We start from the raw sequence: 27,112 nt of genomic DNA on the forward strand, positions 1-27,112 counted from the left end.
CCACTGTGAAGATAAAGAGGCGTAAACATATTTCTCTATTTCTCTGTCTTTTTTCCCCATTTCCGAGTGCAACAGAAGGACTGGAAGCAGCGGTACGAGTCCATCAGCTCCTGGGCAGGACCTAGAAGTTCATGACAGGCTTTTATCCCTCATCAAAGCAACAAGTGCATGAACAGACTCTTCTCCGTCCGCTCCAAACCCCTCCCTGGAGTCTCCCACAGGCCCTGAGGGGAGTTCGGACCCTAAATCTCCCCTTTTAACAAGTGTACGCACTTCCTTCCTTCGCCCGGTTAGGCCTTGAGGGTGCAGGATGCATTTTTCAGGGAGAAAGAAAGAGCGAAGCTGACCTCCGTTGCCATATAGGAAGCACTGTATGCAATGCCCCGTGAAAGAGAGCTGTGGATGCCGTGTTTTAAGAGCTGCGATCTGGTTGGCTGACTTATACGCAGCTTTAGGGAGTCAGGATGCACATTTATCAGTCCTCCAGGAAACAAAGTCCTGTTTACAAGGTACCAGGCTGCTATAATGAGCACTTTTGAAGAAAAACTAGGAGAAATTTGCGAGAAATCTTGACACAACATAAATATTTTTGTTTTACACAATTTTTAAGTCATAAAAAATAAAAGAAATAATGATTTTGAAGTCTCTTGATTAAAAATACATTTAAAATAGTAATATTATGAAATATTACTGCCATTTAAAATAACTGTTTTCTATTTTAATATATTTTTAAACGTAATTAATTCCTGAATTTCCTTAATTCCTGAAAAAAGAACAGCATTTATTTGAATTTGAATCTTTTGTAACATTATAAATGCTTTACTGTCATTTTTTTTATCAATCCTTGCTGAATAAAAGTATTAATTTCCGTTTAAATAAATAAATAAATCTTCCTAAACTTTTGAACAATAGTTTATCATCTTTCTGATGAGATTTCTGAGAAATAATTAGTATTTCTGAATGCTACTTTCATAACTTTCAGGTCAGTTTTTGTTCAAAATAATAAATAAAAAAGCCTCTTTTCATTCATAATGCATCCTTATTGAATAAAAATAACAATTTTTTTTTTAAATAACTTACTGACACCAAACTGACCCCCCAAAAATGGTAGTTTATTTATTTATTTGTTCGTTTGTTTGTTTGTTTGTTTGTTTGTTTGTTTGAAATGATCAGTAACTCCAGATTTTCTTTACATTTAGGTCTGTTTTTGCTTCAAAGTAATAAATAAAAAAGGAGTAATACATTTTTAAAAAAGTTTTAAATAAGAAATTAATTATAAGAAATAATTATAATATTTTTAATGATTTATTATCAGTCATGACTGTGTATAAATTAATGTTTACATTCATCTTTCCTCGTCCACCTTGAACGTCAGTGTTATTATTAATTTTCCTGGTATCTTCAGCGGGCAAAAACTTGAACTTCAGAGCTGCAATATTTATGAAGTGCCAAAACACCACATTCTTCCAGAATTCATGACAAGACATGGAGTTTTTGTCCAATTGTGCATTATTTATGAATGAAAAGAGGCCTTTGTGGACGTCTCCTGCTGCCCATCTCTTCTGATCAAACAGATATTGTTACCACTGAAATAGCAGAAAAAAAACAGCTTGCCAAAAAGGCAGAGCGGAGAGATGGGAGAATAGCGAGAGAGAAAATATGTACAGGAGCAGGCCTTATGAAAACTCACACGCTATCTCCAATTGTGGCTACTGCCCTGCCAGTGGACATCATCTATCAGTGGACAAATGCAGGGACCAGAATGCTGCGTCTCAAATGAAATAATATATCTTTGAAAGCCTACGCCTGCACCAGGCCCAAAGCCCATATATCAAGTCTGAGCGGCTGGTGGATCCGGTCCAGGGGCCATTAACCTCCCACCTGTTTTCCCCCCTGTCCTTCACCACGCACCCCTGCCCTTGGTGCCGCTTCTGGGGATCATTCGGCCCCCCTCTCCCCTCGTGACAATAACCCCCCACGCCACACGCCGACGTAAAGCGACGGCAGGCTCGGGTGGAATAATTCAAATTCGGCGGACCAGGGACACGGTTACAAATCTCCGCTCACAAGCGAGGCTGTTTGTCAGGACGCACGCTGGCTTGACCTCAGGCCGTCTGTGAGTCACGGGGAGGGCAGGAGACGCTGCAGTCCGTCTGGGTTGTATATGTGGAGATGAGGCTGGGGTGGGGCGTGATATAAATCGTGCACAAGTTCACAGATCACGACTGCAATGCCTTATTAATTTCTGCAGATACGACGGCCACGGAAATTACAGTCTCTGACATGAACCTCTGAAATTAGACTGGCTGATTAACAAAAACGGAACAGAATGAGGAAGTGTTGCGTAGCAGAAAAAATATTAATGGAGGGTGAAAATATTCCTCTCAAAGTCAATCTGAAATGAATACAGCATAATATATTAACACTACATGTTTTTGAAAAGTCTTTTATTCTCACCAAGGTGTTATTTATTTGATCAAAAATACAGTAAAAACTGTAATATTGTTAAATATTATTACAATTTAAATATGTTTCAAAATGTAATTTTTCCCCGTGAGTCAAAGTTGAATTTTCAGCATCATTACTCCAGTCTTCAGTGTCACATGATCCTTCAGAAATCATTCTGATATGCTGATGTGGTGCTCAGAAAACATTTCTTATTATTATCAATGTTGAAAACAGTTAACCCCAAACTTTTAAACATTAGTGTAGGTCACACTAAAAAAATGCAGCAATGTCATTGCATTATTTAACAAAAAATCAAACCAAGATGCATTTATTTTAAAGAAAAAGAGTGCAAACACACTTTTCATGCAAAACATTGCACATAAGGAAATTTAAATGAATAAATAAATAAATAAATAATTTGTTTGCAGATGCCATTTGTTTTGATATTTTTCATCTCATTTAATGCAGTGAAATTCATACAGTCTTTTCAAGTGTGACTTAATTGTCCAAATAACTTTTTGAGGCCACTGTGGAATAATAATAATAAAGAGTCATCTACTCTTATTATTTTTGCAGAATATAGTAGGCTATGTATTAAACATAGTATGGGAATTTCTGAAAGCATTAAATACCTGGAAAAATAATTATATTTAAATAGGTTTTACTATGAAGTTTAGAAGCTCAGAGTTGAAATAATTTTTTTTCATAAAATTATATAAATATATTATATTAGACAATACACAATTTTGTAAAATTTTATATAATTATACATTCCATAATTAAACATACGAATAAAAAAAATAATGCATACAAAATTCCAAGTGGCGTCACACATAGCGTGAATGAATGGTGACCCTCTAGACCAGTGGTCACCAACCTTTTTAGGCCCAAGATCCCTGGCCTCGGCCTTTATGAAAGACAAGATCTACCTATTGAAGAATTGATAGAAAAAGACATCCCAGATTGTACTTCAAATTTGAGGCCTTGCTTGAATGAATGGTGACCATCTAGACACTAACACTGAACGTGCCATAGCGAGTGATGGGCAGCCACAGACCATCACCTATCTCCTGTCCTCTCTTTCCTCACAGCTGCTTTTTCAATAAGCACGAGTCTCACGGCTGGGTGCAGGTTGGAGAACAAGGCCCTAATACAGTGCTGCTTTACTTAATGGCATGCCTGGTATTGCCATTCATTTCACTGTCGAGAGAGAGAGAAAAACGAGGGAGAGAACGAAAAAAGTGGCTAACAGTCCCCGAGCAGCCGTGAAAGAATAAAAATAAATATTGGCGCCACATGTCAGGGTATTGTAGGTTTTGCACGGATGACTTTTATCAGCTTGGAGGACTAAATTTAAGACAGTACATTTGTGGCACAATATCAGCGGTGATTAAGTTTACCCAAGTACATTGTGCCGGGTACAGAAAAGACGCAGGAATCCTCACTAGAACGATTAAGCCTGTGGTGAATCGGTGTTTTAATGCCATTGTGTGCTGAGGAAAAGCGAAGTGCACGCATCCTATCCGTTAAACAATAGCCCGCCATCCACAATGAAAGAGTGATCTCTCTATGGATGTGAATCACTCTCCACATTATGGGCCGGGCACCTAACGACAGAGCCAGGGGAGGACAAGCACGCACACGGGCCTCATACCAGCTCATATTGTCAATGCAAACACTGGGAAGCTTGCATCTGTTTCCCCCCCACCCGCTAAACATGACTCCCACCCTTAGCATGACAAACCAGCCAGACGACGGGGATGCTGCTGGCACGCATCTTCAAACACGCGATGATGCATCCGCCAAGCATTTTAGCTAGCATTTTAACTAGCTAGCTTCTGTACAACATTGTTTTCATTAGCAAGCAATCTGGGAGGATAAAATAGCGATTTTGATTTCGTTTTACAGGCGACTTCATTCATTAACCCTATAAAGCCTACTGTATCATATTTAGTACACAAATTTCTAAGGCTTCTAAATGATCAACATAGTTAATTCAGAATTTAGCTTCTATTCAACATTGTTTTTATTAGTCAGCTAACTGTGAGGATACAATAGCCATTTTGAAGTCGTTCTACAAGCCTTTTTGTTTATTAACCCTATAAAGTCTACTGTATCATTTTTGATATACAAATTTCTATGGTGTCTAAATTTTTAACAATACTCAATTATAATTAAATTAGCTTCTGCACAACATTGTTTTTATTGTCTAGCTATCTGCTAGACAATAAATCTACAATAGCAGTTTTGGCATAGATTACAAGACATTTTGTTCATTAACCCTAAAGCCTGATGTATATTATATTTGACACAAAAATGTCTAAGGTCTCTAAATTATCAACATAATAAAATTAGCTTCTGTATGACATTGTTTTTATTAGCTAGCAATATGGGGGACTACAAAAGCAATTTTGACAATTTTACAAGCCATTTTTTCATTAACCCTATAAATCCTACAGTATCAATTATTATCCACAAATTGCTAGGGTCTCTAAATTATCAAAACTACCAAAAAAAATCCTATTGATTGCTCTCTGATCAATAGTTTTTTTTTTTTAACCAAGTAAAAGGCCTTTTAGTATCATTGTTAAAACATATTCCTTCAGGACATGATTCATGTGTCTTTTTTCTGCGAAATCTTCACTGATTTTTATCAAGTAAACATAAGAATATTTTTTTTATTGTTTGTAATATTTTAAAATTAACACTTGTAATGCACTTGTTAATAACACTTGTTAATGGATTGAAGCAGCTTAGGTTAAAAGCAGCTTTTTTATTTATACATTTATTTGTTCATCTCTCATTCACCGATGTATCGCAGTGCTTTATATGTTTTATCCCCATAAAAAAACTACAGAGATTTGATCATTATACAAAGCATTTAAATATCATCTTACTAAGACATATTATTGGTAGATAATATACAGAATGATACTGATATTTAATGTAAGTAGTCTGATATACTGTTATAAAAATCTACATTACAAGCTACTAAAATTTCATCTTATATTTTGGCATATAAATATCAGCCTTTAATATTTTTTGCTCAGTTTGTGCCTCTGAAGAGTACTATTATTTACACTATCGCACTAATATTTTATCTATCAGGCTTTACAGATATGTCATGTCAGTGGTCGGTTGGTAACTAAGCTAATTTTAGCTAAGCAAATTTTTCACCTCTTCCTCTTTTCCCAAATTTTACAGCTTCACTGTCGCCCAAGTGTGAGAAATGGCCATCGGAATGTTCCTCTTGGTTTTTTTTCATGTGTCTGCACACAATAGTGAGCTCTCTTCGGAGATCCCATCATGACCAAATATTTATGAGAGCTGTAACCGAAGTCTAACTTATGGAAACTAAATCTTTAAACACTTGGCAGACGTTTCGCACCCGGCTCTATTACGAGAGAAATTCTTTTGTTCTTACGAGGCTAATAATAACGCTGTAAATGTAGATATATTTATAGCCGACTCACCACCCTCCCAGACAAGCCTTATATTCACTTGTATTTCCTGTGTTTATTATATGCTACCCACCGTTTTGTCATTAGCTCGCTCGCAGAATATTCGCAAATGACTTTATTTGTGTTCATCTAGTAGATAAAACATTTATTGATGTCTGAGGTGGTTTTTGGTTACATACTATACATCTATGAGCTCTCTACGAGCAGGTGTGTTAGCTAGCATATGCTAGCAGTGGTTGTTTACACAGGTGCCGCTGTATAAACATACTAAACTGCTAGCATAGCATCGCTAATGAAACTGTTGATTTTAATTATTAGCATGTTGATCCAGAGCACCTTCTGAGAAATGTATGACTCACTAAATTCTAGGAAATATGAATAAATGTGAGGGGAGGCTTTTCACAGCATCCATTTACTGCATTTCTATGCCATTAAACCTAAATATATAGCTCTTGTCTTGATGTTCCTGCATTATTTGAGCTCTTGATAGATGAAGCTTGTTTAAAACGCAACGTTATGTGGGAAAAACCTCCATCAGCATCACAAAGCTCCGTGGGTAACAAAGCCGTACAAGTGTTCGCTAATTAGAGTCAGGAGTGGGTTCAGACTTTCTAGTGCTACCTTTTTTTTTGTGTTTTTTTCGTTAACGCTCTAGCTTACGATTTAGCGAGGGCACACGAGAGCTGCGCTAATTACAACTTCACCGCCACACTACGACTGCTAATGTCAAATTTGACAGCTACGCCCTTGTCTCTTTTAACAACTATTGTGTAAAACAATTAGCCGGGGCGAAAAAGTAGTCATAACATCAAGGGGAAGCTACTCCACCGCAGCAAAAGGTGAAGTGCAAACACAATTAAAGGTAAATGATATAGACAGCAATTAGTCATACACAAATGCTAATCCACGCTAAAGTGGGAATACAATGCTTGAGCTAAAGAGTACGAGAACGGATAATAAAACTCTATAGCTAAGAGCACAGGGAAGAGCGTAACATTCAGCTTTATAACAAAGGCATGCAAACAGACTTATAATTCATTTTTGACCAGCAAAATATGTTTTGAAAAAAAAAAAAAATTTGCATACAAATTTGTCATAAAGAAACATGTAAAGAAAAAATATGAAGTAACGTTAAAAAATGGTGGATTAAAAAGGAAGAAAACTAATTTGTCTGTATGAAAACAGCAAAAATGACCTATTGTTCTATAACAAAAAATGTATGATTGGCTACTTATATATTTTTTTTAGCCATCAACAATTGCTGTAAAATCCCAAGAGGTGCTAATGGAGTCACAGACGTCAGTGGCACTTTACTTTGGCTGAATATCCAGATATCAAAATATTTAAAGCGGATGTTCACTCCAATAATCCAAAAGTGAGTATTTCCAGAATAAATAATTATGACAATAGCGTCAGAATCCACTATATATTTCAAATATACTGTAGGCCAATCCTCAGTATAAATGAATTTTAGTACATTTCATGAGCTATTGAAAATGATGAGAGGAAAACAATAAGGTGCCTGTAGCTCTCAGAGCACAAAATGAATGATTTGAATTGTGTGCTGTCAGATTTCTCAGTGGCATATCAAAACATGTCACACAGGCAGGTAAAATACAGCATGCTCACGAGCAAAATCTTTCACGAAGGCAGACATGCACGAGTTCCTAAAACCCTCACAGTCTTCTCAGTCCCATCAATATTTCTGTCAGACAGATGTGTATTGTGGAAAAAAAAAAGGTTAAAACAAGCAAAAATAAAAAAATAAACGACATCTGACTGGCCTCTTCGGCTGGTATAATAAACTGTCAATTATATATCACTGTGTGTCAATACATTATTTGAAATACTCACACAAATACATAATGTATTTTTCAGACCATCCCAAAAAGTTCTCACAAATAGCCCTGAGACTCTGTCATTATTTATGTAAAACTATGAACTAATTAGCTTTCCAGTCAAATGGCAACATTTGTCTCATTCATATTGATAGTTCAACTAGTGTACTGTAGTGTTGAGTATGCTGGAAAACATTAATGCTTTATAGGTAAAATACATGAAAACATCACATTATTCTGTTATTCTAAGTGTACTTGACGTGTAAAAGCCTGTTCATGCAACTATAGTTTTAATAACTGTTCTAATACTATGAGAATAGCGAAGTCCACACTACAGCTATTTGATGTTGATGAATGATAAAAACATTGACAGCCAATCAAGAGCCACCCATTGTTAAAAGAACTAAAAATGTACTCACTCTCAGGCCATCCAAGATGTTAGATATATTTGTTTCTTCATCAGGACAGATTTGGAGAAATCACTTGCTCATCATTGTATTCTCTGTTTCTTACAAACGTGCAGCGTTTTGCTTCACAAGACGTCAACTGATGGGCTGGATTTGTGTGGATTACTTCTGATGTTTTTATCAGCTGTTTGGACTCTCATTCTGACGGCACCCATTCACTGCAGAGGATCCATTGATGAGCAAGTGATGTAATGCTGAATTTCTCCAAATCTGTTCTGATGAAGAAACAAACTCATCTACATCTTGGATGGCCTGAGAGTGAGTACATTTTCAGCAACTTCAGTTGTTCTTCTATTTGTGGAACACCTTCATTCTGGTATTTTCAGAGAATTATACTGAATTGTAGGCCAACAGACATCCATGCTGATTCCCAATGCAATGTAAAATGCTTTTAGATCACTTGACATTTTCGACCACCCAACACCAAACCAATGAAAGTGTCACATACCTTCAGTTCCCTGAAGAAGATGCTGCTCCTGGCCCATTCCACAATGGAGAACAGTGTCTGGTCGGCCATCTTGCACATGAGGCCAAAAGTGTTGAGCTTCTCGTGCTTGCCTCGGCTGGCCTGCTCCTGCTGGAGGTAAGCTAGGATCTTCGCTTGCACCTGGGGCTCATCCGGCTCGCACTTGAGCAGCTCCACCACCAGGTGAGGGAAGGTGGGCGGCGATCCACCCGCGTAGGCTTCTACGTACGGGTAGCCCATGAGGGACTCCGGCGAGCTTGTGTAGGGGTCGGGATACTCTGACTTGATGGTGCGGCTCTGAAAGTGGCCGTATGCCTGGTAACCCTGGAGTCCTCCGGCGTGCGGCGGCATGGCCATGCTGACCGGCGAGGTGACGAAGGGACTGCGGTCAAAGTCTGCAGGTGGCAGGCCTGCGCTGGAGGAGCTGTGGTGGTGGTGATGGTGGTGGTGATGATGGTGGTGGCTCAGTGGAAGCCCCTTGGAGGCCGAATGGATGTTCTGAATGGCAGAGGTAATGGTGAGGTCTGCTGGGATGGTTTGCATGGCTTGCGTCATGGCCTCCAGCTTGAGTCCGTTGGCCCGGATCAAGGCTTTTTTCTGTTGCTTGAGCGCCCGGTCTCTTTTGTACATGGGGCCAAACTTGTTGCGACCTCCTCTCATTCGATCAGCCCTCACAGCTTATAAAATCACAAAACACAAAATGAGTCAGGTATCAGTTCATTAGGAAATCACAGAACTGTCTTTTTTAGAAAGAAAGCTAAAATAGTGAAGTGTGTCATTTCTGCGCCACTAGTGTCACGAAACGGAATTGCAGAAGTAATGACTGTTTCCCTGCAGGTTGTGCGTCATTCAGAATTGTATTGAGAATGCCATTTGAGTTTGAATTTAGGTAGTAAACAGGATGCAGAATTGGAATTCAAATTTAAATTTAAAGAAGCAGAATTCAAATGAATTTAAATTCAAAGAAATTTAAATAACTATTAACTGTCATTTGTATCTAGAAATTAAATTGTATCAAGAGAAACTTAATGTTGGCTTAACATAGGCATTTTGGTGAGAGAGAGAGAGAGAGAGAGAGAGAGAGCGAGAGATAGATAGATAGATAGATAGATAGATAGATAGATAGCAGTGGCGTTCCGTCCATATAAGCATATAAGTTCATGGGATAATTCATATAAACATGATTATAAATTGATCCCTTGTCATTTGAAATGTAACTTAAAGCAAGAGTTAGGAATACTTATGTAAAATGATTTATTTGCCAAACAGCAGTAATTTTCTTTAACTCTACCAGTTGCGGTTGCTTCCAGGTAAGCGGATTCTCCGCAGCTTTCTTGTCTCCGCTCTATTGCTATGACTCGTCAGGATTGTAGCACGTTCTCAGTGTTTTGCTGGTCTGCGGCTGATTTCATGCGCGAGGTAAGCTGTCCGCGAAGCGCTCGCCCAAGCGGAAAAATGTGCTGTTCCTGTTAGATCTTGATTGCCGAGAATCACATTGTGTTTGATGCAAAACCAACTCGACTAAATCAAAAGAAAAAAACACTAACTGTATATTTTTATTTTCTCAAGCAAAGCAAATTTTAAAAGTCCACTGAATAACTTACATTTTTGGTCAGAGACAACGTAGGCTATGTTGAAGATATACGTTATTGTCAACTTTATTGCCTAAGCGGTAAAAAAAAAAAAAAGTTTATAAAAACGTGGGCTATATAAAATTGTAATAATAACAAACATCATATTGTTCCCATAGATAGATAGATAGATAGATAGATAGATAGATAGATAGATAGATAGATAGATAGATAGATAGATAGATAGATAGATAGATAGATAGATAGATAGATAGATAGCAGTGGCGTTCCGTCCATATAAGCATATAAGTTCATGGGATAATTCATATAAACATGATTATAAATTGATCCCTTGTCATTTGAAATGTAACTTAAAGCAAGAGTTAGGAATACTTATGTAAAATGATTTATTTGCCAAACAGCAGTAATTTTCTTTAACTCTACCAGTTGCGGTTGCTTCCAGGTAAGCGGATTCTCCGCAGCTTTCTTGTCTCCGCTCTATTGCTATGACTCGTCAGGATTGTAGCACGTTCTCAGTGTTTTGCTGGTCTGCGGCTGATTTCATGCGCGAGGTAAGCTGTCCGCGAAGCGCTCGCCCAAGCGGAAAAATGTGCTGTTCCTGTTAGATCTTGATTGCCGAGAATCACATTGTGTTTGATGCAAAACCAACTCGACTAAATCAAAAGAAAAAAACACTAACTGTATATTTTTATTTTCTCAAGCAAAGCAAATTTTAAAAGTCCACTGAAAACATATCTTCTTACATGTTTGGTCATAGACAACGTATGTTGAAGATATACGTTATTGTCAACATTATTGCCTACGTGGTAAATTAAAAAATAATTTTTATAAAAACGTGGGCTATATAAAATTTGAATAATAACAAACATCATATTGTTCCCTTTGTTTTGTGTATGCTCGTGTCAATGACAGTTGAAGTCCTTCTCTGATGTTTGCAAGGTTCCAACATTACTTTGCAATATTTTAAATATTTTTGGGTATTTTTGCATGGTCTGTTATTGGAGTAGTGTCACCCGGGTGGGAGTTTTAACTCTATTCACTGGGAATAAAAAAATAATTTAGCTGACGCAGAGAGACATATAGACCAGGGGAATTCCCCCCATCTCCCCACCCTCTGAATATAACGTATCATAACGTAACTACGTGTAAACGTTATTTGGCGGTTTTTACTTGGAAAACCAGCTGATGACAAATTCGAAAACAAAATAACAAGTCAGAAAAAACACAACGACAAGTCCGAAAACAAATTAACAAGTCAGAAAACACAACGACAAATCAGACAAACCGGAAGTTGTTATTTTGTTTTCAGAATTGTGATTTGTTTTGCACTTCTCGGCCACCGTATATATATGCTATGCACAGTATGTACATTTTCAGTATGCAAAGAATGGCATTGTCTTTCTAGTATATTGTACACATACTATGCACAGAGTATGCAAATTTTCAGTATGCATAGAATGACCTGTGCGTTTCTGGCTATGTTTGAAATGTTATATTACCATACTAATTGTAATACTGTTGTAGTATATAGTATGCACACTTGCACAGTATTTAAATTTTCTGTATGCATAGAATCACCTGCTACATTTGCTTTGTGTGTGCATTTCCTCTAATATTTAGAATAGCATACTACAAAACTACTCCTATTGTTGCAGTATATAGTATGCATACTATGCATATTACGCAACATTTCTGTTTGCATAGAATTACTTTCTTTGTTTCTGGCAATGTTTGAAATGGCATAATACTACACTATGTCTTGTTGCAGTATGTAGAATACACAGTATTCAAAATTTCTCTATGCATAGAATAACCTTATGTGTGCTTCTGGCTGTTTGAAATAGCATACTACTATTGTTGCAGTATATAGTATATATGCTTATACTATGCACAGTATGCAAATTGTCTGTAAGCAGAGAATAACATTTTGTGCATTTCTGGCTTTGTTTAAAATGGCATACTACCAATCCTACACATATTACTGTTGCAGTATATACTGTAGTATGCATATTATGAAGAGTACGCACATTTTCTGTATTCATAGAATTACTTTCAGTGCATTTCTGGCTATGTTTCAAATAGCATGCTACTACTTCTACTATTTTTGCACTATATACATAATAAGCATACTTTATGCACAGTTTACAACTTTTCTGTATGCATAAAATTACTGCATTTACAAAAAAGCACACTACACAGAATAGCATACTGTATATCCCACAATGCAATGTGCTCAACTTGACCTTCGATTCCTAGTGTGACGAATCATCCTGAAATATCAGCAGCAGTTTTTCAAATATTTTATTGACTCGTAATTTGATTGGGTTGCCAAAAGTGTATGCTAAAAATTTTATACAAATGCAAAACAAATATTTATTTCCATTATTAAACATGACAAGGAATCATACAACTTTTTGGAAATGTTTATTGTGGAATAATGCATACTGTTTCACTTACTCTAAATTTTTTTTAAATAGTAGCTAGTATACAGTATTTATTGTTTAGCATTCAGTATGTAGTAGGCTAGTATTCTATTCCAAACACAGCCCTTTTTTCAAGTAAACTGTGTGTCTATTCTGTATGTTTGTAGCCCATGTCTGTGTGTGTACATGACTTATAAAACCAATTTGTGAGTTACTCAAATGGCTTGCAGAAAGCAATTGCCTTGGTAATAAAAGCAGTTGCCTGATCTAATTTACTTGAATTGGCCGTCCATAGATGTTGTTTGTTTGTGTGTGTTCTGCGTCTGTGTAGATGGGGCCCGTCTGGGCAGATTCGAGCGCTGCTTATTGTCTGATTTATGTGTGTTTAATATACAGGAATATTAAGCGTTGCTTGGGCGAGAATCCCTGTCCTATCACAGGCATATGAATGCCTCCCCTGGCCGGCTCCTGACACACAGTTTGTCATGTCTGCCGGAGCTCTACTCTGAAAGTATGCCGTTCCATGCACACACATGAATAGCTATGATACCTATGCATAAGTAATGGTACAGCTTGCTGCCGCTACCGCCAGTGGCTGGGAGACGGCAAACGCGTATCAGCCCCAAAAAATGACAAAGTGTGCAATGCAAAGCGTGGAGCATGTTTTGAATATCCACAGTAGAGCCGTGCCAGATTGTCAGATTCATCAAGGTCCTTAATATGGATAACAGACATTTGATGAAATCTAAACTATTTTATGCTCCGCTGTGCATAACGTTGGACTCGAATGGAATGAATAAATGCACGGGCTGGTCTATGTAGCTTCCTTTTCACTTCCTCAACTCGAAACTGATTATAGAGGTAAAAAAGATTGGATTCTCTTAATCTGTAACTGAGCCACAAATATATAAAATATGATAATTACAGGCTTCCTTGGAAAGACATAACACTCTCTCCCGTGTTTTTTCCAGAACTTTAAAACAGAAGGCTTTCCTTATCTGTATTGATAATATAGAGCTTCCATGAAGACATGGAAGGCCACTTGTCTGTGTCACACTGATATGGATGTTTTGTTTTGCTACTTGTTCAATTATGGTGAGTGTTGCGGTCAAATCTGTTTGCTGAAAGCTTCTGATAATACACAAAGAAAGATTTAAACCCTTGATAATAAGCCAGCTTTACATTATTATTATTATTATTGTTGTTGTTGCTATTGTTATTATTATTATTAAATTACAAAACTATTAAAACAACATCAAATTCTTACAATTGCAATCGGTTTATGACAAAATTATGCACTTATGTACTAATATTTAAAAATTTCTTTAGTGGTAATTCTGTTTTAAATATGCATAAAACTTACTGCTGCGGTTTGTATTCAAAACACCCTTTTGGTTAACATTTTCCATCCTGCAGCTTTCCTTAGGAGTACAGACTATCAGAACAAGCCTGTGGGGAGTATTAGCGAGCGCTCATCTCTTTGGACGGGTCTGACAGGGTGCTGGAGGGCCTCGTATCCTGTTGGTAGCATGCGGCAGCAAATCAAAGCCAGCTAGCTATAAAACAACACGGCTAGAAATTCTGCCCTCCAGCAGTTAAACAATTAACAGTCATACATCTACAGACTGAGAGGAAAGAATCATGTGGTGAGCGTGTAGAATTCTTAGATGGTAGTTAAAGGGACAGTTGCTTTTGTGTCGTTTCAAACCTGTTTGACTTTTTCTTCTGTGGAAAATAAAAGATGTTTTGAAGAATGTTCACGCAGCTCATTTCCATACAATGAACGTGAATGGGGACAAAAGCTGTCAAGCTCTAAAAAGTATGACTTATATTTCAGTCTGTTTCTGTACTTAGTACACAACTCATATTTTCTACTTTTTTCGACAGCTGTGGTTCCCATTCACTTTCATTGTATGGAAAGAGCAGTGTAAACATTTTTCAAAACATCTCCTTTTGTGTTCTACAGAAAAAAGTAAGTCCTACGGGTTTGTAACGATATTCAGGTGAGTAAATGATGGCAGAATTACTCTTTAAAGAGCTAAAGCTGTGTTCAGTTACAGGAAGAAATGAACAGATGAACTAAAAAGACTTACCCTCCAGTTTCATGCCGACAGTGAGGCACTTCTGGAAGCGACAGTAGGGGCAGCGTTTCCGCTGGGTCTTGTCTATTTGACAGCTCTGGTTCTCTATACATGTGTAGCGCTTGTTGTTTTGCACCGTGCGCTTGAAGAAGCCCTGCAGAGTGAGGTGAATGAACATGTCAAACTTTTGACCTCTGGTGTTTGTTAATGTGCTGTTCAGCCATAGACAACCCACACACACGTCCAAAAAAAAAAACACTTGTATCCATTCACACAGAGAAAAAAAGAGGTGTTACACACACTGCCACACAAGTAGACACATATAAAAGTAGAGCCACAGGCAGAGAAACGCTCCCTCAGCAGTCGACGCTCACTTGGATAAACACAAACACACACACCCACACAAAAACTGACATGTGCACCCACACGCACACTTGACATGAACAAACAGAAATGCAGGCTGGAAAGAAACAGTTTGAGAAATGTGAGAAGCCGACTAGAGAGTGGACGAAATACCGATGCGATCACTTTAGGTGACCCACTTGATATCCTCGCTAATATAAAGATCCGCTTTTAGCGTCGTGACATACTAATGCTACATGTTTTGCGTGTCTCTGTGAGCTCCTCTTAAAGTAATTATGACCAGAGGCTGTGCAAGCCATCAAAGCTAGAAGAAAACAACAAAGTTGGATTTGAAGTCGTTTTGACTGAAAGTTGAAGTTTACTTTTAACAAATTCTGCTCTATATTTTAATTTGAACATCCAAACAGAGTTGTACAAATATCAAAATTTCTTCCAAATAAATTCCCGTTGAACTTCTCTGATCCTATTATTCATACAGCAGAAGCAAAAAAGCAACTAAAAAAAAATCCAATCAATTATATCCATAATTTACAGCCGTAGGATTACAAGATTCCACCTACAACTGTCCTGAATTCATTTTCAGGGCAGGAAAGAATCAAACGAGGAACGGTATTAACTTATTCTTGATCAACACCATAGGGAGACCGGCCCATTTAAAACTAAAAGGATCAATACTGGCCAGAACTCAAATAACACTCACACACACACACACACACACACATGACTGTAACATGGAGTTCATAAAGTGCTTAACCTTGAATGTAGACTATATCATTAAAACAAGTCAAATCTGAAATGAAATATATAAGAAACAGCAAATACTGGTTGCCTATAGCACATTAAAATCCTAAAACAGAATTCTAAGTGACATTTAAATGCTTTTAAATTATAATATTAATATTTAAATATTGTTTGTAAAAACTCAAAACGGCGATTTTAAACGGCAAATCATTTTCTCATGTTGTGCTAACTCATGTAGATCTGTTAACAATTAAAGAAGAAAATCCACCACCATATACACCCTTTGGGGGAAAAAACAATGTGAGTCAGTATGTGTGTGTGTGTGTGAGAGAGAGACAAAGATGCTGGATTTTCTAAACCGTCCATTTGGTTTACGAACTATCATGTGTGACTGAACTCCAAAACCTCTGACGCTGTCCGGAAATAAACACCACTAGATTTCAATTGGACACTGACAAAAACTTTACTAAACACAGCCAGTCACTAAACAAAATCCACATCCCATAATACGCAAATAAATACCTCCACAAATAATTAAATAAATAACAAGTGCACATGAATTTGATTTGATTTACATAAAAAAAAAAAGATCAGTTGTTCTTAACCGGTTTTGTATGTCAAGTGTTAACTTGAAAAAAAAAAATATATATATGTGGATTTCAAGGATGACATCACATAACCTATAAATTTTGCCAATTGACAGATTAATTTTCTCCAAAATACAACTTGAGTGGATGCAAAACCTTTGAGGTGAACAACAAAAGGTGTGGATAGCATTTTCTTCTTTCTCTTAAAAACAGATATGGCTATTTATTTTCTATTCTAACAGTCCATAATTATATAGTTAGATGCATCGTTTTTTCGCCTTATCAGGTCTCCAATCTGAGACCCATTTTTAGGTCACGACCCTCCAGTTGAGAAGTTAAAAACAGCTGATGTTACGCACCTTACAGCTCTCACAGGTCAGTAACCCGTAGTGATATCCGGACACCTTGTCTCCACACACTGGACACATTTCCTCCAAGTCTTCGTTGTAGGAGTAGTCCATCATTTTAAACTGGGGGGCTGAAAATCACAATCAAAATATGAGTAACAATTTACATTACAGAGTCTAATATGTTACACATATTAGATGTTTTTGTAATTAATTATTGTGGCAAAAAATGGTTTTGCAGTCTGATGTAATAGAATAGAATCATCTTTTTAATGTTCATTTAGAAAGACACACTCAACTGAAGAACCTAAAACATCTCTGAACAACCACACAGAAGCTCAAAACCAAACGAAAAGGTTCCTGAGTGGAACTATTCTTTGCTTAACAATTGAACAATCTTTATTTTTAAGCCTGTAAAACATATGTTATGTTAACTGTCTCTCCGATACCTTCTACGAGTAGCCTGCAGTTTTGCAAACAAGTCTATAAAAAGTCGAGGAGTCACCAATTGTGAGCTTTACAAAATCCTATAGCCTTAAGAGTGAATTTTCTGGAAGTATATGCAGTGTTGGGTCTCAAGAAAATAGCCGAAGCTTCGAGTCGGGTGTGGAGGATGGACGCAGACGGAGCAAAACTTCACTTTCGATCTGGTTAATATTCATGATGGCTCGTAAATTTGTGTGGGAGCACGAGAGAGGCTGCTGTCTGGAGCTGGAGTGGAACGTTTAGCCACGAGGCGAAGAAAAGCAAAACAATGTAAATACACGAGTATTGTGTGCTAGTGCTAGCAAAATAAAACATACACCGTGGCATGTGTCTTTTGTATTTTTGAGACTATTCTTTTCTCTGTACATGATATAGCCTATATTTCATCTTCATTTTTTAATTAGCATTAACGTAGATGAAGTGATGCAGTTTGAGAGTTCTAAATAGAACCATCAGCTTCTAAATATTCAGAAAGTGAAGAAGAAAAGCCATTCGAACTGGATTTTTGTTCCACAGGAAAAAAAAAACACTTCGTTTGAAACAGACACATCTATTGCGAAACAAAACCTTAAATTATAACATGTCACTGCTGGTTATATATTCTCTATATAACCGTGTATGTGACGAATAAAAATCTTGAATTGAATAAAATAGAACATGATCGGATTTTCGTTTATTATTACTCCTTATTATTCAAATATTCCCATATGTTCATTATTTGTGCAAAATGTTTTTTGTTTTTTTTACGCAACAAGTGTGTGTTTTTTTAATGCTCACATTTATGTAGAATAATTCCACGAGCATTAAGTCTAAAGGTTTTTCAGTTCGTCGATAATTCTGTTTCCTATTTAAATTTTAAATGTGAATAAAACATGCCGGGCTGACACGTTCCTTGATTTGTAAAAAAAAAAAAAAACTTAATTCATAACGGTTGGTAATTGTTTATGACGTGTGCTCAAGACCAAAATTTAAATATTTGAATTTAATAAGACATTCTTATTTAAAAAAGAAAAAAAGAGAAAAACTACCAACCTACAGAACATTCCACAAGCATAAGTTCTCTCTTCATTTTAAATTATATTCCTCGATTAAAATAATACATCAATCGATCTGTTCCAGTCACTTATAGGCTATGCCCGAAACGCCTTAAGATAAAATTTGATTTCTACGACTGTAAATGTATATTCGTAAAAAAAATTTTTTTAAATCATAAAAGAACCCATTCTTATCAGTAACCATTTGTCGCGTTGTTGGTGTATGGTTCTTTGGATATTAAAGAGTTACATTATTGTCGGTTCTTCAGATTGGTTCCAGCACATAGATGGTTTTCTAAATCAATTTTGTCCTGACTGGAACCTTTATTTTAAAAAGTGCAGCTTATGCCGGCTTAACTGTTTTGGACCAGCAGATTTCTGCTTGGCATAAAGCTGCGCTCTGTCACAGTCATTATTGTGGTTTCGTTTTCCCCTTCTGTTGTACATACTAAGAGCAAATTCATTGGCAGGTGATGCAGATCATGTTGAGTTTATAAGAGTTCACTCAGCTCAAAATAATTCACTCTCTGCTATTGCACTTTGTTTCCTCATTTATCTTTACGCGGCCACCTAGAGCACGTTTAAGTGCGAGGCAATTAGTTTTGTTTGCAATCCTAAACGTGTTTTATGTGGTTTGGTCATTTTGTAGTGTGTTTACATCTAAAACGATCTTCTCATACTTAAAATTTCAGTGACAGAACGAGTGTAAGTTATATTTGTGGCATGCGGTGTTCATAAAAGGTCACTGAGTGTAAAATATCTGACAATGAGAGGTTTAAAATGACGTGCATGAATGAAAGCGCGTGGCGCACATTTACTCTGACGCTTACCTTGCATGTTTCCTGGCATATGCCCCTGTTCCCCATGCGATCGAGCGAGTCCCAGAGATTCTGACTCGACTTCAGGCAGCATGACAGCTCTGCTGAGCCGATGATGAGCACGCGCCGCTCCGCCTGAGCGCGAGAGGAACACCAGAGATCCTCAAAAACACCGTCCAAACGTCCGAAACAAATCCTGTGTGTGTGCGGACCTACAAGACGGCTTGAGTTCGCCTGCCCTTCTTTAATGAGTTGTTCACACGCTGTGCAAGTTCATTCGGGTGGTCTTTGCAGCGATTGTGATGCTGGTCTTTAAACCGGAGTGCGCGAACTGTCAGGAACTTCGCGCGAGCCCCTCCTCCGCGCGCGCTCTGTCGCTCTATCTGTGAAGTTCAAAAGGCTCCTCGCTGCTTTGTTTACGCCGCACCGACACCGCGTCAGCCAATCAGCGCTGCGTTCGCTGCGCTGGCGTCACGCGTTTATCCAATCAGAATCGAGCCCGAGAATCAGCGCCTCGGCTCGCTGTTCCCTCGCGCCCGCAAACACAGACGAACTAAACTAATTGAACATTGCGAGACACGCAGCGCAGTTAACGGGAGCACCGGGAGGTATGTGGTGATATCCTGGAGGGAAAATTGTTTGTGTGTATTGCAAAAATATAACTGAATAGGGAGGGTTATAGGAGGCAAGAGAAAATTACACAAAATGTGCTCTAAAAATTGACGTTTAAAATGTATTTCCTATCTAATTATAGTGTAGCCTACTTTGTGGCATCAACATGCACTTTAAATGCTCTATAGGATTTTAAAGTTGAATTAATGAAAAAATAAATTAGGATAGGCTATGCCTTGTGTAGATTCAAATGTAGGGTAGCCTACAGTGAAAATGTACAGTGTTTTGTAATTTGTTTTACTTTATATATTATTTATATATTATAAATAATTTTATAAACAAAATTATTTCGTCATTTTATATTTTAAATGTTAATTTTATTTAAATGTATAATATTTTGTACACATAGCTACTGTGGAGTCCAAACGATGTGAGAGATCTGTCGATAAAATGCGTTTTAATGCACATTGCCTAAATGTGAGTTCTGTACATGATGATGTCAATAATATACCATAATAAAATCATAAAAAGTTCGTTAGACATAACCTGTGATATGATAACAAACGTCAGCAACATATCACGAAAATAGCTGGCATATTGACACAATATTTACATTCATACGCAAGAATATCACCACAAATCCACACACACTGTTACACCGGTTAAAAACACGAGTTTTAGTCTCCTTCCCATTACGTCTTATATTTCATGCATTTACGTATATTTCAAGCATTTCATTCAAATGTATATATATTCCAAATTATGTTAAATATTTTTCTATAATGATAGGCTATACTACTACTACTACTAATTTTCTAATTGTTACAAAATTACCATTAAAGCATTCCGCTACTTCTCTGCTTGTCAGCCGGCTTATCTGTAACAAAACAGCGCAATAAAAAACCCAAAGTGCTGTTTATGTCATTGCACGAGATATAAAAATTGCATTGCACTGCATCCTTGTTTAAAAAATAAAATAAAGTCTTAATAGCCCAAGGCGGCGATAAAGCCAGTAATAAACACGTTCAGAAAAGGAAAAAAAAAATCGTCAACAGGCCAGCGCTCCACATCTGACCGGTTCGAATCAAATCTTTCATATGAGCTCCAATATATAGCCTAAGCAACTAGACTCAGATTGCTCATATTCTGTTGAAGTCTGTTGGATATTTAAATGAGAACTAATGAATAATGACATTTTTATCAGCGCAAACAGATGGCAAGTAAAGCACATACCCAAGTCTTTACTGGAGTCACTTTGTCCAAATTCACTCTCAAAACTAGTGGACATTGTAGGACCAAAATACCAGGTGATCCACCTGAGCAACTATATCCCATACAATATTTCCATTCTTTCAAACTTTTTAAGCTTCATCAACAAGCATCCGTGAAGAAAAGTGAGGTGTTTTTGAGCAAAGCAGCCGCCTGGCATCTCTCACTTTACTTTCCCTGCAGTCATATCTCACCTACTCAACAATATTCAAAACTTCTGAGGTTGATAGGTTTGCCTAGATCACGTGGAGTTAGACAGATTGATAACAGCCAGTTATAAAGTGACACACAGATAGATAAGCCAAAGCAGATAGACAGATAGTACTGAAGGAATGATTAACCGGTGGAGAAGAGAGTCCGTACCGCTGTCCACAGCAATGACTGCATGGGAATAAGACAGGTGGTAAAATGCGAGATCAAAAGAACACAACAGGTTGATACCGGGCCGCAAACTTTGAACTACTTCTACCAAACACTAGCACACAGAGTGAGCTTGTTTTATGGGACGTGTGAGATGTGTGTGTGTGTGTGTGTGTATGTCTGTCTGTCTGTCTGTCTATCTATCTATCTAACCAATTGATATTGATATCAAAATTGGTATTTACCGATAATACTATATAGTGTGTGTGTGTGTGTGTGTATGTCTGTCTGTCTGTCTGTCTATCTATCCAATTGATATTTGATATCAAAATTGGTATTTACCGATAATACTATATAGTGTGTGTGTGTGTGTGTGTATGTCTGTCTGTCTGTCTGTCTATCTATCCAATTGATATTTGATATCAAAATTGGTATTTACCGATAATACTATATAGTGTGTGTGTGTGTGTGTGTATGTCTGTCTGTCTGTCTGTCTATCTATCCAATTGATATTTGATATCAAAATTGGTATTTACCGATAATACTATATAGTGTGTGTGTGTGTGTGTGTATGTCTGTCTGTCTGTCTGTCTATCTATCCAATTGATATTTGATATCAAAATTGGTATTTACCGATAATACTATATAGTGTGTGTGTGTGTGTGTGTATGTCTGTCTGTCTGTCTGTCTATCTATCCAATTGATATTTGATATCAAAATTGGTATTTACCGATAATACTATATAGTGTGTGTGTGTGTGTGTGTATGTCTGTCTGTCTGTCTGTCTATCTATCCAATTGATATTTGATATCAAAATTGGTATTTACCGATAATACTATATAGTGTGTGTGTGTGTGTGTGTATGTCTGTCTGTCTGTCTGTCTATCTATCCAATTGATATTTGATATCAAAATTGGTATTTACCGATAATACTATATAGTGTGTGTGTGTGTGTGTGTATGTCTGTCTGTCTGTCTGTCTATCTATCCAATTGATATTTGATATCAAAATTGGTATTTACCGATAATACTATATAGTGTGTGTGTGTGTGTGTGTGTGTGTGTCTGTCTGTCTGTCTGTCTGTCTGTCGGTCTGTCTGTCTATCTGTCTGTCTGTCTGTCTATCTATCCAATTGATATTTGATTTCAAAATTGGTATTTACCGATAATACTGTATAGTGTGTATGTTTGTGTGTGTGTGTGTGTCTGTCTGTCTGTCTGTCTATCTATCTATCTATCTATCTATCTATCTATATATATATGTGTATGTTTTTATGTATGTATGTATGTATGTGTGTGTATATATTCTAAATTCAGGCCTCTGTACAAACAATGTTAATGCTTATATTATTATATTATATTATATTAATAATATGTTAATAAGAAATTATATATGTACACAGAACATTTTATATTGATTTTAGTGTTTATTGATAATATAATATCATTGATTATTACTATCATTAATAAATAATAATATTGATATAAAATGTGGGATAGATAGAAATATATATTTATGTATTTATTTATATAGATTTGTACAAACAGCCATCTTTTTAGACAGATTGAAATGTTCAAAGTTACTTAATTATTCTGTCTTTCTTTCCCTCTCTCTTTCACTTGATCTACAGCGCTCCACACAAAAGAGCAATTTCATGCAAGGTGAGGGGCAACAATGCCATCTAAATTTGGCGACAAAAGATAAAGTGTCTCGGGACAAGTGGCCTGGCAAACAGGCCTGTTGACTCTAGCGCGGGGACCGAATGACCCTCATGTCACTGGCCCACAGCAGCTACAAGGGGGAAGACAACAGAGTGAGGCCGTCTTGACTACCATAAGTGGACGTGCGTTGATAACACAAGGGGTACCTGAGAGCTCTTTGCTTACCAGAGAGATTACCGGCCCGCCGAGGCTCAAAGCTGGGGCATTTGTCAACTTAACCCCTGTCCCTCCTCTTTTTTTTCCCCTTCAGCCGTGTTTTACGATGCTGGATGGACCCCTACACTAAACACAGAGGTCTTTACAGCAGAATAAAACATGGTTAAGTGTAACATGGCTGAGGTCAAGGTTTCAATCGTGGAGGAGAGGGCTTCAGGAGCTAATGAAACCGGGATCTTGCACTCTGACTGCCGGCCATGCTCAGTAATCTGTTCAACTCATGTACGTCCCATGAGACATGTTTATATCTACTAAAATTATTGTGGTGACTTGCAAAATTTGTTATTCTGCTGTCTAGTTTGACTCTTATAGACTTTTTTTTCTTGGTGTAATAGATATGTAGTCAGTCATGTGAAATATTTTTGACTTGAATAAAATGTAGATATTACTACATGTTATGGTAGTAAACATATATGTATGTATATGTATGTATATACAGTATATATATATATATATATACTGTATGTATTAGAGATGCACCGATACTGAATTCCCCTGCCGATACCGTGGGTGATTCATAGGGTCAAATAGAGCCTGCGTTCTGACATGTTTTTCCGCCGCCTTTTGATTGACAGGATATAATCTACCCTGATCTTTGGCTGATTTTGAACAATCAGCCGATAGTGAAATAAATTGCTTTTAAAAAAGCGGTGCATCTCTAATATATATATATATATATATATATATTTACATATATACACACACACACATTCATACACACACACTAACCTCTAAATCAGAGATGTAATCATAATAATAACTTAAAATTAAAGAAAATATAAAAAAAATATATATTTTTTTGTATACTGAATAATAAACAACTTGACACATGATTTAATATTTACATATATTATTTACTGTTTTAAGTATAAACACATTAGTGACTTTGGCATCTAGCACTGGCTTATGTTTTTATGACTGCAGTTTCAGTTTTATTGTACAATCAAAATCATTGTCCAAAATGATGTGGTTATATAATTCAGTAAACACAAGGTGGGGCGCATCTCTTTTTTTGATAAATTTCAGTGGCTGTATCACTGGAAATGTGCTGAGGTCACAATCAGGCCCAAACACTATCTACACAAAAATACGTACATTTCCACCAAATTGTTCAACAAATCCCTTCCATATTTGTTTATTAATTCTTTTTTGGCAAATTTTATCTTGTTTTTAGCAACCAAGAGTTCTGTTTAACACACTTCACCCAGTTTAAATCAAAATCTGACAGATCGCCTCCTGAAATGAGAGCAGAAATGTGCAATTCCACCATGATAATGGTTTAATTAATCTATTGTACTTCAAGGTTAGAATTTGACATGATAGCTAGTGAAAACTATTTCCTTTTGCTCTCCCACTTGTATTCCTCTGTCTTCTATTGTAAGTGACAACAAAGCTTGACAACTGATGGATCACTGCTTGATGCACTGCTCTATCAAAACCCCTGTCAATGCATAATTCTCAAAATAATCTGTGCGCGATTATCTGAAAATCTTGTGTGTGATATGATGTTGACATCTGAAGTGTAAAACACAACGAGCCGTTCTCAGGCGTCCGCTTCAAAGCCGTCGAAATGCACCTATGTGGGGATGATGGAAAAAAAGCCAAAGGGCGTGGGACGCTCAGATTCAGTGGATATTTCCTGGCTGTGACAGCGCTAACTCTTTGTTTTGTGTAGTGTTAGATGAGTGAGACGAGTGTGGGGAATCTGGGTTGTGCGAAAACGTTGTTTTGTTGACCTTCCGTGGCTGTCATCAATGAAGAGTAAGAAAAAGGGGACGACCGAGATGAGAGCGAGTGTTGTCGGGCATTGTTGGGAGAGTAAACAGCGCCTGGAGCCTGGGAAAGGGCTGGGATTTGTGCCACGGCATTTCTGAGTCATACGCTTATCGTGTTTGTTTCGTGTTTCTACCTGACGTGTTTGCATTAGCATTCCTGCACTGTAGCCCTGCAGCATGACGGCCACAGCTCGTATGTTCCCAGCTCCCATCCGATCGGATCCGTCCTGTCCGCATTTAATTAAACCCCATATGTTTTCTTCGGTTTCTCTCCTCATCTTTTCTGGCAGAGGACAAGAAAAAAGAGAGAAAACAAGCTGCTAGATCCATTAGCGGTTCAAGCAACAGTCATTGTTCATTGCTTCCTATATGCTTCTATTTTCAAGAGCTTCGTGGAACAATAGCGTTCGCGGTTCTGTCAGGTGTTTGCGGTCGCCACGAAAACCAAAACAAAGCACATGTGAGGCTGGAAACAAAACACAGTTGGACACTTTCTAAACCACAACATTGGGTTTGATCCTGATCCTTGAGTTGAATCAGAACTGACAGATGTCTTAAATGTGCAATATTGTGGTTATGAATATGAAAACATGTGTTTGGAAAGTCGAAAGCAGATGATGAGGATTGAATGACGCTGAACAGATGAGTAAATGGATGAGGTTAAGTGTGGAAGTGGAAATTATCACAAATATTTTGATTAGTTACACATTTGAAGGCATTTTGAGCTGACACATTGAGCTTGGGTGCTCATGTGGGAAATCCGGGTTCGAATCAGGGTTCACATTTCCAATTGTGTCCTCTCTCTTTAGATTTTATGTACTAAAAATCGGATTACCTATTTTTTCATATTTATTTAGGCTCTGTTAATGTTTTTTTTTTGTGTGTGTGTGTGTGTGTGTGTGTGTAATTTTTACATTTGAAGTCTTTTTGAGCTGACACATTGTGCTTTGATGTTCATATGGGAAACTGGGCTCACATTTTTGTTAATATTTACTTTTCACAATTTTTAATAATATGTTCACTTTTTGCTAGCAGCTCACAAAGTGCAAGATTAAAAAAACCCAAAAAACTTTTGTGTTATGTCACTGACCCAGACAGCTTATTTATTCATATTTATTTAGCTGCAATTAATGTTTTGTTTGTTACATTTGACATGGCAAATATTTTAATAATTTTCACATTTGAAGGCATTTTGAACTGACACATTGAGCTTTGGTGCTCATGTGGAAAATCCAGGTTCGAATCGGGCTCACATTTCCAGTCGTGTTCCTCCAAAATTTTCTGTCCTCTTTCTATTTTCCATTTTTTTTAAATGACAAAAATAAAATAAATAAATATGTATGCAAAAAAAAGCATTTATAATAGAATATAATAAATAAAAACAACATAAAGCTTTTAAATGTTATTTAGTCATAAGCCCTCAAACTCAACAGGCCAAATCCTTTTCAATTTGCTGAACACCACCATGTTTGTTTTAAATCATAGCTGAATGAGTTCCACTGACAGGCCACCCAGTCGCCTCTACCTGACCCCTGTGCGGGGCAATAGGCCTCCGTACACCCACCCCTCGCCTAGCAGAGCAGAATGGAAAACCCGAGCCGACGGTGCACGAAAGCCTCATCTCACACCCTCACAATAGCCCGATCCAGCACTCTGCTAATGACTCAGAACTGATAGGAAGCGACTAGAAGCCTCTTAAGTCTCCTCCATTCACATCAGGGAAACATTAAGATATTCCTTTTTTGTTGCCTCCCAAGGACTTGCGCAGCCCTAGAAGGGTAATTATCACCCTGCTCCCTGCCAAAATCCATTCTGTCATTTTCAATTATATCTGCTTGTGTCAACTGTAAGGTCTAATAAAAGCTAATTGCACATAACAGCCCTGATCAATACATCAGGCAGGGAAGGTGGCAAGACGGGCCCTCATATGAGGCTTTAGGAGTTGGACGCAACACGCATTTGTGCATTATTTGGTTCCTCGTTAGCACTTCATGTTGATTGTATTGA

The 27,112-nt window shown here is 37.3% G+C and overlaps 1 protein-coding gene across 3 annotated transcripts in view; it reads right to left on the reverse strand.

Annotated features, from left to right (window-relative positions):
- The window catches only part of nr5a2 (nuclear receptor subfamily 5, group A, member 2), a 55,388-nt gene extending 34,193 nt beyond the window's left edge, over positions 1-21,195 (reverse strand). The window contains exons 1-4 of one of the 3 annotated variants that reach the window (XM_016500685.1): positions 20,998-21,195; positions 16,827-16,945; positions 14,789-14,930; positions 8,663-9,357 (exon numbers count right to left, since the gene is read on the reverse strand). In XM_016500685.1, the coding sequence (XP_016356171.1) occupies positions 8,663-9,357; positions 14,789-14,930; positions 16,827-16,945; positions 20,998-21,052 (1,011 nt within the window). In that variant the 5' untranslated portion in view covers positions 21,053-21,195. Of the gene's footprint in view, positions 1-8,662; positions 9,358-14,788; positions 14,931-16,826; positions 16,946-19,164; positions 19,714-20,997 lie in introns of those variants that run through there. The other 2 variants (XM_016500684.1, XM_016500686.1) reach the window with 2 other exon arrangements.
- Positions 21,196-27,112: the final 5,917 nt, after the last annotated feature.

This window comes from Sinocyclocheilus anshuiensis, unplaced genomic scaffold, assembly GCF_001515605.1.
Source record: "Sinocyclocheilus anshuiensis isolate Anshui unplaced genomic scaffold, SAMN03320099.WGS_v1.1 scaffold766, whole genome shotgun sequence".
Lineage (NCBI taxonomy): Eukaryota > Metazoa > Chordata > Actinopteri > Cypriniformes > Cyprinidae > Sinocyclocheilus > Sinocyclocheilus anshuiensis.